We start from the raw sequence: 14,386 nt of genomic DNA, 5'->3' as shown, positions 1-14,386 counted from the left end.
CTCTTTGAGAGTGAAGCCGTGTGTGGTGCTGTCCGCCTCGTAACTCTCTGGCTTGTGGTTTGTGTTGTCTTCACCTACGTTCATATTCAGGTCCTGGGTAAGCCACATTTGTTCAGTTTGAGGTTCCCCCATTGCTGTGAGAAATAACTTGACCACAAGCAACTTTAGGGAGAGAGGGGTTGTTTGGCTTACAGTTCCAAATCTCATTTCCTCCCTGAAGGAACTCAAGACAGGAACTCGAAGGCAGGCCTATTTGCTATTCCATACTGTGTTCCTCCTGAGCCAAAGAAGAGTGGCAGCATTCTCCCAATGGAGAATGTTGTCTGCTGGCTCATGCTCAAGTAGCTCTTTCATACAGTCCAGAACCATCTGCCCAGGGAATAGCGTGGTTCACAGTGGGCTGGACCCTCCCACATTAAACAATAATGGACAGTCCTCCACAGGTATTCCCATAGGCTAATCCAGTCTAGGCAATTCTTCAATTGAGGTTCTATTGGGTGATTCTATGTTGTGATTTGTTGACATTTAAAACTAACCAGCATGCTTTCTACCCTTTAATTGTAAATTCTTGCTCCTAGGATCCCATTTCTCAATTTTATCTGGAATAGTCTCTGTATGCACAATATTTTAAAAGTTCTCAGCAGGACAGTCCTGGAGTTATGAGGTTCTTAATCCACTCCCTCCATCTCCTGATTACTGGAATATTTAGAATGAGTTGGGGATCAGAGATGAGAGGCATCAGAATCATGTGGCCTGAGCTAAATGCTCTTCTTTTCTAATCCCAGGGAAACCATGAAGAAATCTGGCCAGTGCTACCTTGCAGTGGTTAATCTATCTGTGGTGTTCACAGTCTTACTCGTTTATGTCACTAAATGTCACTTGTTGCCAACTTAACTCAGCTTGGAAAAGAAAAACATTATTGAGGAACTCTCTCCAACAGATTGGCCTGTGATCATATCTGGGGAACATTTTCTTGAGTGCTAATTGCTGTAGAAGGGCCACAGCAGGCTGAGCCATTCCTAAGCAGGCATCCCTGGACATATAAAAAAAGCAGCAGGTGAGGCTGGAAGCCGCCTGCCTCTAGGTTCCTCCTGCCTCCCTGCCTCGGCTTCCCTCCATAATGGACTGGTAAGCCAAACAAATCCTTTTTTTCCTCCATGTTATTTTGGGTCATAATGTTAATTATAGCCACAGAAAAACAATCTAGGACACTGGAAACACAATGTAACTCTCCAACCATATCACTTCTGTATCTGGCGATTGATAAAAAACGAAACAAAAAAAAAAAGTGTGCAGCTGTGTCAGGTATCACCAGCCCCGTTCTCGTATTGGTGTCTGGGAAGCTCGGCGGGCTCTTTCAGTTCTGGAAACTTCCTAGTGGTAGGAAGAGAGATGGTGAAACAGGTATGTGAGAGGTCAGAGCTCAGAGCCTCTTCCTTTTATATCTGCTATAAGGACTTCCTCCAGTCGGCCCGAGTACCCTTGTTTTCAGTCGAGTGCTTGAAAGACCAGGGAGGGCAAGGAAAAAGGCGCCCTCCGATTCTGAGCCAGAGGCGTGCAGGCGCTACCCTACGCTACGCCTGGCCATGCCTTTTTACCGTCCCGGCTAGGTTTTGAACCCATATTCCAGCACACTTTATCTGGGCCTTTGGTAGATGGGTCGCTTGGGATATAGAAGGAGAATCAAGTTCCCAAAATGAAAAGACAAACGTAGTCAAATCCTCCAACACGGCGACTGTTTACGAGAGGGAAGTCAGTGGGCCCCAAGAGGTCGCTGGTAGCGCAGGAACGGAGACCAGATTGTAGAGAATGGAAGGGGAAAAAAACAACAAAAAAAACCACACACACCCAGAAACTTTCTTCCTTGTTGCTGATCCTCGGGCCCCTTCCTCCCTCCCTGCCCGCCCCAACAGAAACCGTAACGTGACACCGAGTCCAGCGTAGAGCCTTGGGGAGGAGAGGGAGGGGAGGGCCAGGGAGGGAAGAGAGCCGGCCGCCTCGCGCCGGAGAGAAAGGGGAGGAGGAGGAGAGGCGAGTAGGGGAGGGAAGCCCCTGTCAAGGAGGTGGAGCGAGAGGGTGGTGTCCGCCTCCCGATCCTCCCTGCCTTGAGCTAGCCGAGCCTGAGCCGGGACCAAACACGCCGCCTGCGACCCACACAAAGCCCGGGGGGTCCACGCTGGCGCTGGAGGCGAGCCGGGAGCGAGCCCGGGGCGCGGCGGGACTTGGGGCGCCGGGCTGCTGCGGGACCCGGGGCTGCTAGCGGGACGCGCGACCGGGCGTGGGTTGCGATCGTCACCCCCACGGCGGGGCCCGGGACATCTTGGGCCCTTTGGGGCCGCAGCGAGCGGTGTGGGACCAAGATGAGCAGAGTACCCTGAGCCCGGTAACTTCGGCCCCTCCCCGCCCCCACCCGGCTGCCCTCGGCGCGTCCCTCTCCATGTGCAGACGGCCGGCCAGGCGCTCCGGCTGGCGGCGGATGGGTGACCTCTTCCTGGCCCTGGCGGGCTGTGCGAGGCGGCGGAGCCGGCGATGAAGAAGAAGCAGCAGCAGCATCTCAGCGGCGGCGGGGATCCCTGGCCCCATGGGGCCCCTGTGGGGGGCGCCCTTCCGTGCCTGGGTAGCTGCAAGCGCCGGATCCCGCTGCTGCCTTTCCTGCGCTTCTCCCTCCGGGACTACGGTTTCTGCATGGCTACCCTGTTGGTCTTCTGCCTGGGCTCCCTCTTCTACCAGCTCAGCGGGGGACCCCCTCGCTTCCTGCTCGACCTGCGGCAGTATTTGGGTAAGGAAGGGCTGTGCCGGCCTCGCAAAAGTTGGGCACCCGGGGAAAGGGAGTTAAGTGGGAAACATCTAAAGCTGTCAAGGCCACCACCGTCACCGAGGCTCCCCAGGTGGGATGCCAACGAACATCCCTCTGCGCGGCAGCTGGGAGCGCCTGTTTTCCACTGCACTCCGAGCTGTCCGCAGCGACGCGGGGCGCCAGGCAGGTGTCTCAAGGCCGGACACCACGTACCTGTCCCCAATCGTCATTCCAACTAGGGCAGAGTAGATAGTGTATGTTTATGAGTGCTTGTGTGTACGCTGGCCTGGCGGTGCGTGGACAGTCCTCTCTGATGTGGTTAATGACTTACAATCCTGTCCCGTCTGGCTTTCTGAGTTGTGTGGGTTGGTTTAGCTCTGCTTTCCAGTCACTTTCAGACATTCTATCCAGTGGGTTCTCCTTTTGTGAGTTGGCCCAGGTGTTTCCAGTCTGTCCTTAGGTTGGTTTGTTCCTTGGCAGCACCTGCGCACCCCGCGGACTGCAGCGAGAGTGCGGGAGAAATTGGTGTTGTCCGTAGGTTCCAGTCAGCTCTGCCGCCTTCTGTGACCTGTCACGAACTCCGCCCTGTGTGTGTCTCAAGTCAACTTTTTTTTTTTTTTTTCTTTTTGGTTCGTGGCTGAAAAAGGAAGAGGTTGGAACCCAAGAAAACAGATTTCAGTGAGGTGTGACCTCGCTGCTCACTCACCCATGATTCTGAGTGCCAAGGCTTGGCTAGCACTCTCCCAGGTCCCAGGGATGATGCTGGCTCATGTGCCTTGGCTAAGGGATGATGTAAATCCCTTCACTTCTGTGGCCAGAAGAGGTCGTGCGGGGGTTGTCTCTGAGGTGGTAAATCTTGAGTGGAAGAACCTACAGTGGTCATCTGGAGGCTTAGAGTCAGTTCAGGTGGAGACACCATCGAAGTGCTGGGACCAGAATTGGCTAAATGACCTGCCAGACTGGCGACTCAGTTACCTCAAAGGTCCATTTCCTCACAGAAGCCACAGGTCTAGCTAGCAGCAGCCCTGTTTGGAAGGAAAAACAAGCGAACCACAAAACCACACCAACAGAGGGTGTTTGGGAGTGGTGTAAACTGATAAAACAGTATTGCTTCCTCGGACAGAAGCTCGGATTTTTCAAAGTTAAAATTTCATTTCAGTAAAAACACCGGGGACACTGTGATTTCACAAGAACCACCATGGAAGATTAAAGGAAACTACTGCCGCGGTCAGATTTCCGAAGCGCAATTCTTAGCATCTATCTGGCTTTATGCTTTTGGGTTAACAGGCCCTTTTTATTGTTGAGTGTAACCTCTTCATTGTCTGCCGTTCTGCATTCTGGGGCCTTGAGTCTTCCTTCCCTGCTTTCAGACACCTGCTCTTGCTCCTGGTAACTTCATCTTCACTACCTGGAACTAGCGTCCACTAGTATTGGGAAGTGTTGACAGGCAGGGCTATTTGTCTGTGGAATCTGATTGTGTGCCACCCATCACCAAAAGTTCCTTTTAAGTTAAGGGTGGAGTTCTGGGTCTGGAGGACACTATGCTGCATGGGGCTGGAAGGCCCACTCTTCCCACGAGTGCTTTCCTTTGAGCATGCTGCTCAAATTTCACAGCTTTAGCTCTTCGTGGTGTAGTTAGGGGTTGACCTATTTCTATCAACTCTGAAGCCGGCCCTTAACAGTTTTGTGGTTCTCTTACCCTTTATGTGAAGAAGGAAACACAAGTGAGGAGGGGCAAGGGCGTTTGAAGGATAGAATCGGGAAAGTTCAGTGTGTATGGCAGTCGCCTGTTCATTCTCTGTTTTACTAGACGAGATCTGGTGAATATGGGAGTTAGCTGATGGAAGAGAGAACTGGCCAGGCATAGCTGGGGGACCAAGTATTGCTACTGTCTTTCCTAACCGACTGTGACTTTTCTGATGGATGTGAGTGGTGGGTTAGATATTGCATCTTTGTGAGTTGAACAAAGGAGACCCTGGCAGGTCTCTTCCTTATTGTTTGGTCACATACATAAAATAATGGTTTTCAGGGAAGGTGGTCTTTAGGATGGTATAAAATATGTCCTTAATTATACCAGCCTAAGCAAGTTATTTGCAGACTCGCTTGCCAACGATTCTTCTCTATATTTTGTATTTTAGAGTGTAACCACACAGAATATATTATTAGTTAAAAATCCTATTTTTTCTCAGATGTAAATGTCCAGTATTTATAGGTCAAAATAATATATTAAACATGTTATTTACAGAATATACTTTTAATATTTGGGCCATCCTATACGATTCCTGTCTTAGAGTTACGTGACCGCTCTTGCTCAGGTTAATGACTACACCTGTTTTACCAGGTATGTAGTGAAGTATTTAATGCATTGAATAGTCTTATGGGAGAAAAGTAAAATGTCACAGGTGTTCATGATGAGAGTGAACATGAACTGTGCATGCCAGTGTACGTGCATGGACATGAAAGCTAACCCCCAGCATGGCATGATTCATAGTTTCTATTGTTTGTCCCAGTTTTATAAAGGAAAATTGAAGCATAAAAATCAATGGGGTATTGGATCTGACCTGGCCATCAAAAAGCCTCTCAACAAGTGAAACTTTCCATTTATCCTTGGCTCTGTGCTGTTGAAAGGTAGTGGAAACATTAAGAGTTGGAGACTAATGGGGATGTTTTAGGTCAGGTCACTGGGGAGGGGTGCGTGTGCCCTCTAAGAGGGTTGATGAGTGCAGGTCTCTTTCTCTTTCAGTATCCACACATGATGTGAAGAATCACCTTTACTGTGTGCTCCCTGCATGGTATACTAGGCCACCACAGGCTCAATACAATGGGCACCAGTCAGTCATGGATCAGGAGCTCCAAAACTGTGAGCCAGAATAAGACTTGACAGAAAGCTGCTTAACACAGGAGGAGTATACAGAAAGTCAAGCGGGGGTGGGGGTGGGGGGGTGGGGGGGTGGGGGGGTGGGTGGGGGGGCTACCTCCATGGCTGTCTGATTCCAGTGTCCAGTGAAAAGCTCTCTGGGCAACTCAAGAGAGAAAGTGCAAATCAGAAAGACGATCGATCCAGGAATCTCACCAGCTGACTAGCTAAATGATCTTCAGATCTATCCACACGATTTCACTTTCCCTCTCTTGATTCTTTAACTGTGAGTTTCTTGTGAGGCCTGCAGAGAAGAGAATACTTGAAGTAAATGGTCTGTTCAGACTCAACCTTTCTATTTGTATTTGCTTGCGTTTCTTATTGCTCCAACAAATCGACACAAGTAACTAGAGGAAGGGGGACTTGGTTTTAGTTAACAGTTTTGGTCGGTTGTGGTGGGGGCTCATCAAGTGTTAGGGGACCAGAAGTGAGGCCTGGCTATCACTCCTCAAAGGCCTGCCCCCTGGTGGCTTGAATTTGCCAGCAAGGCCCCATGTCCAAGGGTTCTACAACCTCCCTGGGGGAACAGCGTCCTCAGCTGGAGTTGTTCAAACATGTGAGCCTTTGGGAACATCTCACACCGTGATACCATTGCTGGCAATCATACAGCCTCTGATCAAAACTGGACCCTCACTGAGAGCACAACAGCCAGAGGTGTAGCTCTGGCTCTCTAGTCTTTCCCCAGCGGTTCCATGCATAGGTTCTGGTTCTAAGTGTGGGTCGTTGGACCTGCAACATCAACATCCCTTGGGAATTTGTTCCATGTTCAGATTCTCAGGACTCCTTCTAGACCTCGTGAATGAGCCTGGGCCTGGGCACAGCAAGATTCCCCTTAGCAAGACTTGAGGTGATCTTGCCAGGGCTGGCTGAAGCCTGAAAACCTGTTATTTTGCAGTAAACCACTGCTTTCGGAAGCCAATGGGGTTATCTGAGAGGAAGGGAGGTGGGAGGGGAACGGATTTATAAAGATGTCTCAAGGTCACAACTGTGGTTTCATTTTTAATTTCAAGCGATGTAAATGCAATTGCTCTACGGCTTATGGCTCATTGTTTCGGCATGGAGGGGGGAGAGAGGCAGCTAACAGCTGCCGTCTTACCTGACTTTAGGCTTCTTGAGAGTCTGAGACGCATGGAGGGGCGGGGCAAAGTGGGGCAGCCAGAAGGCAGGGTGTGAGGAGGGAAGAGACAGGAGGACACCCCGTGCTGTGCTTCCCCTTCAATGCAGTGAGGAATCAGGGCCAAAAAGACTTTTTTCTTCTAGCCAGTTTGGGAAGAAGACAGAGTGCTTTGTTGTTGTGGTGGTTGTTGTTGTCGCTGCTGCTGCTGCTGACATTGCATGTACTGCTGGCATTGCATGTACTGCTGGTATTGCATGTACTGCTGGTATTGCTTGTACTGCTGGCATTGCTGCTGCCCTTATTACATCCTGAGTGCAGTTTCCTCGCCCTCCTCTCCCCTAAGTCCTTCCCCCTCCCCATCCATTCCTCCTCCATTTTCCTTCAGAAAAGGGCAGGCCTCCTGGGGATATCAAGCAGACATTGCATATCAAATTGCGATAAGATTAGGCACATCCCACCATATTAACACCGGACAAGACAACTCAGTAGGAGAAAAGGGATCCCGAAAACAGGCAAAACCATCCCTGCTCCCTCTGTTATGAGTCCCACAAAGACACCAAGCCACACAACTACAACATATGCACTGAAGGCTAGCTTAGACCCATGCAGGTTCCCTGCTCATCCAACCTGTCTCAGTGAGCCCCTGTGAGTCCAGGTTGGTTGATTTTTCTTGTGGTGTCTTTGATACCTCTGGTTCCTACAATCCTTCTTTCCCTTCTTCAGCAGGACTCACTGAATACCACCTAATACGTGGCTGTGGGTCTCTGCATCTGTTTCCATCAGTTGCTGACGCAGCCTCTCTGAAGGTAATGATGTTGGGCTCCTGTCTGGACTTCTCCTGCTCTGCAAGTTCTCCAGTCTAGCTCTTCTAAAGTGAACTTTCTGCTGCAATAAATGTGAAAGAGAAAGAAGTTGGGGGGGGGGGGAGGGAAAGTGGGGGTAACGTACAGCAGAGTACTTAAGGGTGAGAGCTCATAATTTTTCCGACTCAGTGAAATGTTTTTAAAAAGTGTGTGTGTGTGTGTGTGTGTGTGTGTGTGTACACGCACATGCATGAATGCAGCTGTAGGTGCCACGGAGACCAGAGGACAACTCAGTAAGTCAGTCCTTCTACCTTGATAACGGTTCTCAGGACTGAACTCAGATTTCCAGGGTTGTGCAGCAAAATGCCTTTTACTGTGTGACCTTGGCAACCTGAAATTCTTCCTTTTTTTTCTTCTTTCTCTTTTGAGACGGGGGTCTCATTTTGTAGCTCAGGCTATCCTGGAACTTACTATGTAAACCAGGCTGGCCTTGAAACTCACAGAGATCCACCTGCCTCTGCCTCCTGAGTGCTGGGATTAAAGGCATGTACCACCATACCCAGCTCACCCCACTTCTGCATTTAAACTTGGATTTTCTATAGAAAACAAAAATGACCCCCCTCTCCCCCCCAGAATCAGGATATGATTCAGTCTGCTTGGCAGTAGTCTCTTTACTTTTGAGCTGTGGAAATATCAAAAACTTGGACGCACATTATTTAGATTGATATAAACAGAATGAGGCAGATGGTTCACTGCCGATCTCATATAACTGGCAGACGCTAAAGATTTATCATCAAGCCTTGGAGATGTGATTTAGCCTTTATGAGAGCAAAATTTGTTGGATTGATCTTCAGTAGATAGGCTTTCCTTCCCATTTCTAATTTATAGCATTTTAAATGGAGACATAATGCTTTTTCTCAGAATTGCCAATTTTTACATGTATTATATATGAGCCTGGGAATTTAGAGTTAGAAAAAATAGATGTAATTTAATTTTACTGAATTTTGAAATTCCTCACTTTTAAAATAAATTTAAAGGAAGACGTGAAAATAGAGGTCCAGATCTGTTACAGAAACAGTTTCTCTAAGTCTTCAAAACCAAATTCTATTTCTCTTCTTCATATCACACGTGGCTTAAATACCATACTTGAGGCTGCCTGCACACAGTCAACTGGGAACGAATGCATAAAATATGAGGTTATCAATAGAAATTGTTGACATGGAAAAATGAGATTCTTGTTTATAGCTGCACACTCATCTCGGAGGGTGGGTTGGAGACACAGAAGCCCTGTATTAGAAGGAAGACGGGAAAAGGCATCAAACTGTGGCAGCCTGTTCTGTAAACACAGAGCGTGTATGGTGGGAAGCATTCTGCCTGGTTAAACTGTTTTTAATGTAGGCTAGTCTCAATCTGAATTGTTTCAAAACACACATAAATATGGATTCTCTAGACACTGCTTTCTTCACATTGCCTGACATCTATCTAGGCTTAAAACACTAGTTGGATTTGTTGAGGAGAAAGTAGAAATAAAGTAACCAAGCCTCTTTTTTTTTTTTTTTTTTTTTTTTTTTTTTTTTTTAAATTCAGGAGAAAAACAGTATCTGTTGCCTGACAGAGGGGTGCCTAACCAGAGGAAACAGTTTCCCCTGCAGCTGTACTGATGGGATCTGGTGGTGATGGACAGAGAAAGGGCACCTTATTTGATGAATTACAGCTTTTAGACTTATTAGTTGTTGCTTTTTTGTTGTTTTTTAAAAGCAGTGACCAAATAAACTTTGTCTTGCCTGTATTTATCGTGTTATAGAAATTCATGTCTAGGCCAACAGTGACGTACACCTTTTTGTTTATTAGTGATAGGGTAGACTGAGTAACATCCTTGGGAATTCTTATTTGCAAATGTCAGCAAAATGTAGCCACTGTTCGGCAGGACAGTTCCAAATGATGCCCACTTCAGTGTTTGACACTTACTGAGATACGATTCGTGAATCTTAGAATTTACCCATTAAAAGATTTTTTAAAATTGTTAACAGTTTTCAGTTACAGCTAACCATTTTCTGTATTATTGTGATATGTCTAGTCACCGCAATGACTTTATGAATATTTTTATCACCACAGGAAGAGTGCCTAGCCTTTATTTATCCCAGTGATGACAGGACCCTATTATTCCAGCCCCAAGCAACCATTGGTCTTTATCTGTTGGCCCTTAGAAATGGAATTATATAATATATAGTCTTTTGTGATTGGTCCTTTTTACTTTTTATAATGTTTACCAGGCTCATCCATATTACAGCATATACAAGATTTCTTTTAAGGGCTTTCTAATATTCCATATCTGGTGTCTTAGTTAGGGTTTTACTGCTGTGAAGAGACACCATGACCAAGGCAACTCTTATAAAGATAACATTTAATTGGGGCTGGCTTACAGGTTCAGAGGTTCAGTCCATTATCATCAAGGCAGGAGCATGGCAGCATCCAGGCAGCATGGTGCAGGAGGAGCTGAGAGTTCTACCTATTCATCTGAAAGCTGCTAGCAGAATATTAACTTCCAGGCAGCTAGGATAAGAGTATTATAGCCCATACCCACAGTGACACACCCACTCCAACAAGGCCACACCTACTCCAACTCCTTCTAATAGTGCCACTATGTGCAGAGCGCATATATATATACATATATATATATATATACATATATATATATACACACATATATATATACATATATATACATATATACATATATACATATATATATATATATATATATATATCATATATCATATAGATGCAAACCATCACAGCTGGTTTTCAAAAATTGTAGACTAGAACATTTTATAGGTAAGATCCTATCTTGTGTACCCATTCACTTACTAATGAATGTTGAGGTTGCTTCCACCTTTAGGCTACCCGGACACTCTTACTGTCTAGAATACTGTTTTCCATCCTTTTGAGTGTGTACTTAAGAGTATAATTGCTAGGTCCCTTGGTAACTCTGTATTTAACCACTGAGGAATTTCCACAGTGGCTGTGTTATTTCATGGCCTCACCAGTGATGTATGGATCCAGTTTCCCCACATCCTCACCAACACTTATTTTTCCATTAAAAAATCGTTGCCAGTCTCACAAGTATGAAGTAGTGTGCCACTGTGGTTGTGTTTTGTATTTTCCTCGTGCTAACTGGATGCTGGATGCTTTTCTTGGCTTTTTTTTTTTTTTTTTTCTTTGAACAAGAATTTATTCACTTCTTTTGCAACTTTAATTTTTTTCTTTTTTTGTTGTTCAGTTGTAAGTATTTGTGCATTTTGGATGCTAGACTCTTACCACTTAGAGGATTTGCTATTAATTTGGGGTTGCAAAGAATAACACTGATTAAAATACAATGTTTCTGATATATTCTCTGTACCACCCTTTTCAAGGAGGAAAGAGTTAGTTTTCTACAGTAGCTGTTTCCAAAGTGTTAAGTGTAGTGTATCGATCAATAGACAACCCAAATAAAATCCTAACAATTGACTTTGAAAACATGGGCCTTCCCTAGAGAACCTTGGAGATACTGGCTTCTAGTAACAGATCATTATAAATAATAAACACTGGTTATCTGCATTTCAGTCTAAGTATATGCTAACTTGAGCTGGAGATGGCTCAGTGGTTCTCAACTGTCCTAAGGCTTTGACCCTTTAATACAGTTCATCATGTCACGGTGACCCCCAACCATAAAATTATTTTTGTTGCTACTTCATAACAGTAACTTTGCTATTGTTATGAATTGTAATGTAAATATCTGCTATATGGACTATCTGATATGTGACCCCAAAGAGGTCTCAAGCCACAGGTTGAGAACTGCTGGCTTAACAGAAACCTATGGAAAAGCTGGGCAGGCACTGTGGCCACCTGTAATCCCAACACTCAGAAGTAAGAGGCAGGGAATCCTCTGGGCTGTGGACTCTGGGTTCATTGAGAGCTATTACCTTCGTAAATAAAGTATAACTTGAGTCCAGAAGGTGCTCAAGCTTCAGGCCTCTACATGCACACGCACACGTGTGTGTGTGTGTGTGTGTGTGTGTGTATGTTCACCCACACAGTGAACACATACATGTGAATCCACATGCACATATGCACATGTACATATGTCTGATAACTCATGTGCAGTCACCATGTCCCTACTTTAGAGATATCACTAAGAATACTGTTATTTTGCACGAGGACTGTGAAAGCGGCGAACTCTGAATGGCAGATTGTGTGCAGTGGATGTATTTTGTCTTTGTATCCGTTCATTTGAATGGAGCTGATGAGCCCAGCAGGATAAAAACTTTGGTACATTATGTTCCTTTATAAAACATACCATGAAGCTATCAAGGAAATATTCAGCGTTTTTGGAAAATTAGGATTCACATGCCATTAATTTATTTTGCATACCTATTGCATTGATGTGCAGGAGAAATTAATACTAACCACATTAATACATGTTTCTATTTAGTAAAGCAACATGATAGTTTTTAGGAAGCAACGTTTATTTTGTAGAAGTTTTAAAATTTTTTTATTAGTTTTCAAAAATATAAATCACTAAAACAAGAAGCTTTAAACATATACACTTTAATGTCATTAGAACTATGATCTGTGTGGGTTTATAAGAGCCGTATTTGAAATTAGTAGGGATAAAACAGAATATCACATTTCCCCTTGTATGTAGGATTAATATCTAAGTGTTTGTGTAGCGAAAGTAGGAGCTAGAGTGTTGGCTGGGGAAGAGTACTTGCAAAAGGACTAGAAAGGAGGGTGGCCACAAATATGAGCAAGGTATAATGATGCCATATGAAATCTATCGATTTAAAAAATGACTTAAACAGTTAATGAGGGAAATGTAAAAGAAATCATATGAACTCTCTGGAAGACAGGTGTGGTGGTTTGAATGAAAATGTTCCCAAAGGCTTGTAGGGAGTGGCACTATTAGGAGTTGTGGCCTTGTTGGGGGAAGTGGTGATGGTGGGCTTTGAGGTTTCCAAGGCTCAAGCCAGGCCCAGTGTCTCTCTTCTTGGTTTCTCCTTCAGCACCACGCCTGCCTGCATGCCACCATGTTTCCCACCACGATGACGATGGACTAAACCTCTGAACCATAATTCAATTAAATGTCTGCCTTTATGAGAGTTGCCGTGGTGTCTCTTCACAGCAATAGAATACTAAGACAAGATACAGCTATTTGATGCTTCTTGGTCTGTCAGGTTCTACAATAGTTGTCTGTAATTTTCCAGCGATAGCCACTGAATTACCTTTCTTTTCTCACTTTCTGCATCTACATCTCTGATGCCTCTATGCTGGCTACTTAGGAAGCTGAACTCTCCACTGAGCATCTCTGAACTCCTATAGTTTTTCTTCCACCATCTTTTTTGAAGAATTAGCATGCCTCAGCTGCTACCTTGTGCTGTGATGAATCTCAGGCAAGCTCCTTGAAGACAGGGATGTGGTCAGGACTTCCTGTTTCTCTTCTCACTCCTTTCTTTGGTGCTCTGTTTGTGCTCCCATGAAGGAGCATGTCTTAGGGTTTTATCACTGTGAAGAGACACCATGAACATGGCACCTCTTATAATGGAAAACATTTCATTGATGCTGGCTTACAGTTTCGAAGATTCAGTCCATTATCCTTATGGTGGGAAGCAGGGCATCATGTAGGCAGACATGGTCCTGGAGATGCTATGAGTTCAACATCTTGATCTGAAGGCATCAGGGAGAAACTGTGTATCACACTGGGCATAGCTTGAGCATATAAGACCTCAGAGCCCGGCTCTGCATTGACACACCTTCTCTAACAAGGTGACACCTACTCCAACAAGGCCACACCTCCTAATAGGGCCCCTCCCTCGGGATAAGCATTCAAACACAGGAGTCTATGGTGACCATTCCTATTCAAACCACCACAGAGCTGTTGACTTAATGTACTTGTTATGTTGACTACATTAATGCTCTAAACACTACTTTATTGCTTCTCTGCATTCAGCGTAGATTCTGGGGAGGGATGGGAAAGGCAGCTCAATTGATGTCTCCAGCTTATTTTTTTCCTTGCTAGTTGAAGCCAATACAGTAAATAATGAACACCTGAGATTAAGTCACAGCTTTCGTCGAGTCTGGCTGGAATGCAGGCTTTGTTTGTTATAAAATTCCTGAACCCCAGCCCTTTTTTTCTTTTTTGAGAGTTTGCTAGTTAGTGCCTTATTTCTCTTTCTAGGTCAGAGACTTCCTTCATCATCGTCGTCGTCAGCTAATCTCTGTAAAGTTGGTCATTGCATTTCAAGTATGGCTTCACATTTTTTAAGGAGATGGCTGCGGGATGTTGTGATTTTTGAAATAGTGGCCACAGATTTTACCCAAGAACCAAACAATGGTGGGGGTAAACTTAGAGCCCAGAGCCTGACACACCAAACCAATGGAGACTACTTTAACTTGTGGCTGTGGCCCAGTGGTTCTTGTGCCAGTTACTGAACCCGTGTTTTGCCTGTGCTAAGTTTGTGTTCTGTCACTGAGAGTCACATCTTCAGCCTTGACAGGGGTTCAAAGTAGCCATTCACATTCAACTGTGCTGTTTGTATGGAATACCACTGTTTTTTTTTGTTGTTGTTTGTTTTTTTTTTTTTGTTTTTTTTTTTTTCCTAGTTCAGTAAGGATGACTTTTATGACCTTAGTGAAAAGAAAAAACACAAGCATTTTGAGATAAGTCATTTCCTATGTTTAGTTATTCGAACAACGTCCGCCATCAACAGTGTCAG

At 45.2% G+C, this 14,386-nt stretch overlaps 1 protein-coding gene across 1 annotated transcript in view; it reads left to right on the top strand.

Moving 5' to 3' along the window:
* The first annotated feature begins 2,102 nt into the window (after nucleotides 1-2,102).
* The window catches only part of Ust (uronyl 2-sulfotransferase), a 300,209-nt gene continuing 287,925 nt past the window's right edge, over nucleotides 2,103-14,386 (top strand). The window contains exon 1 of the mRNA XM_076926828.1: nucleotides 2,103-2,779. Within this exon, the coding sequence (XP_076782943.1) occupies nucleotides 2,530-2,779 (250 nt within the window). The 5' untranslated portion in view covers nucleotides 2,103-2,529. The remainder of the gene's footprint in view (nucleotides 2,780-14,386) is intronic.

The sequence above is a fragment of the Arvicanthis niloticus genome, chromosome 28, assembly GCF_011762505.2.
Source record: "Arvicanthis niloticus isolate mArvNil1 chromosome 28, mArvNil1.pat.X, whole genome shotgun sequence".
Classification (NCBI taxonomy): Eukaryota; Metazoa; Chordata; class Mammalia; order Rodentia; family Muridae; genus Arvicanthis; species Arvicanthis niloticus.
The sequence above is the reverse complement of the archived record's forward strand: the minus strand, read 5'-3'. Positions and strand labels throughout refer to the sequence as shown.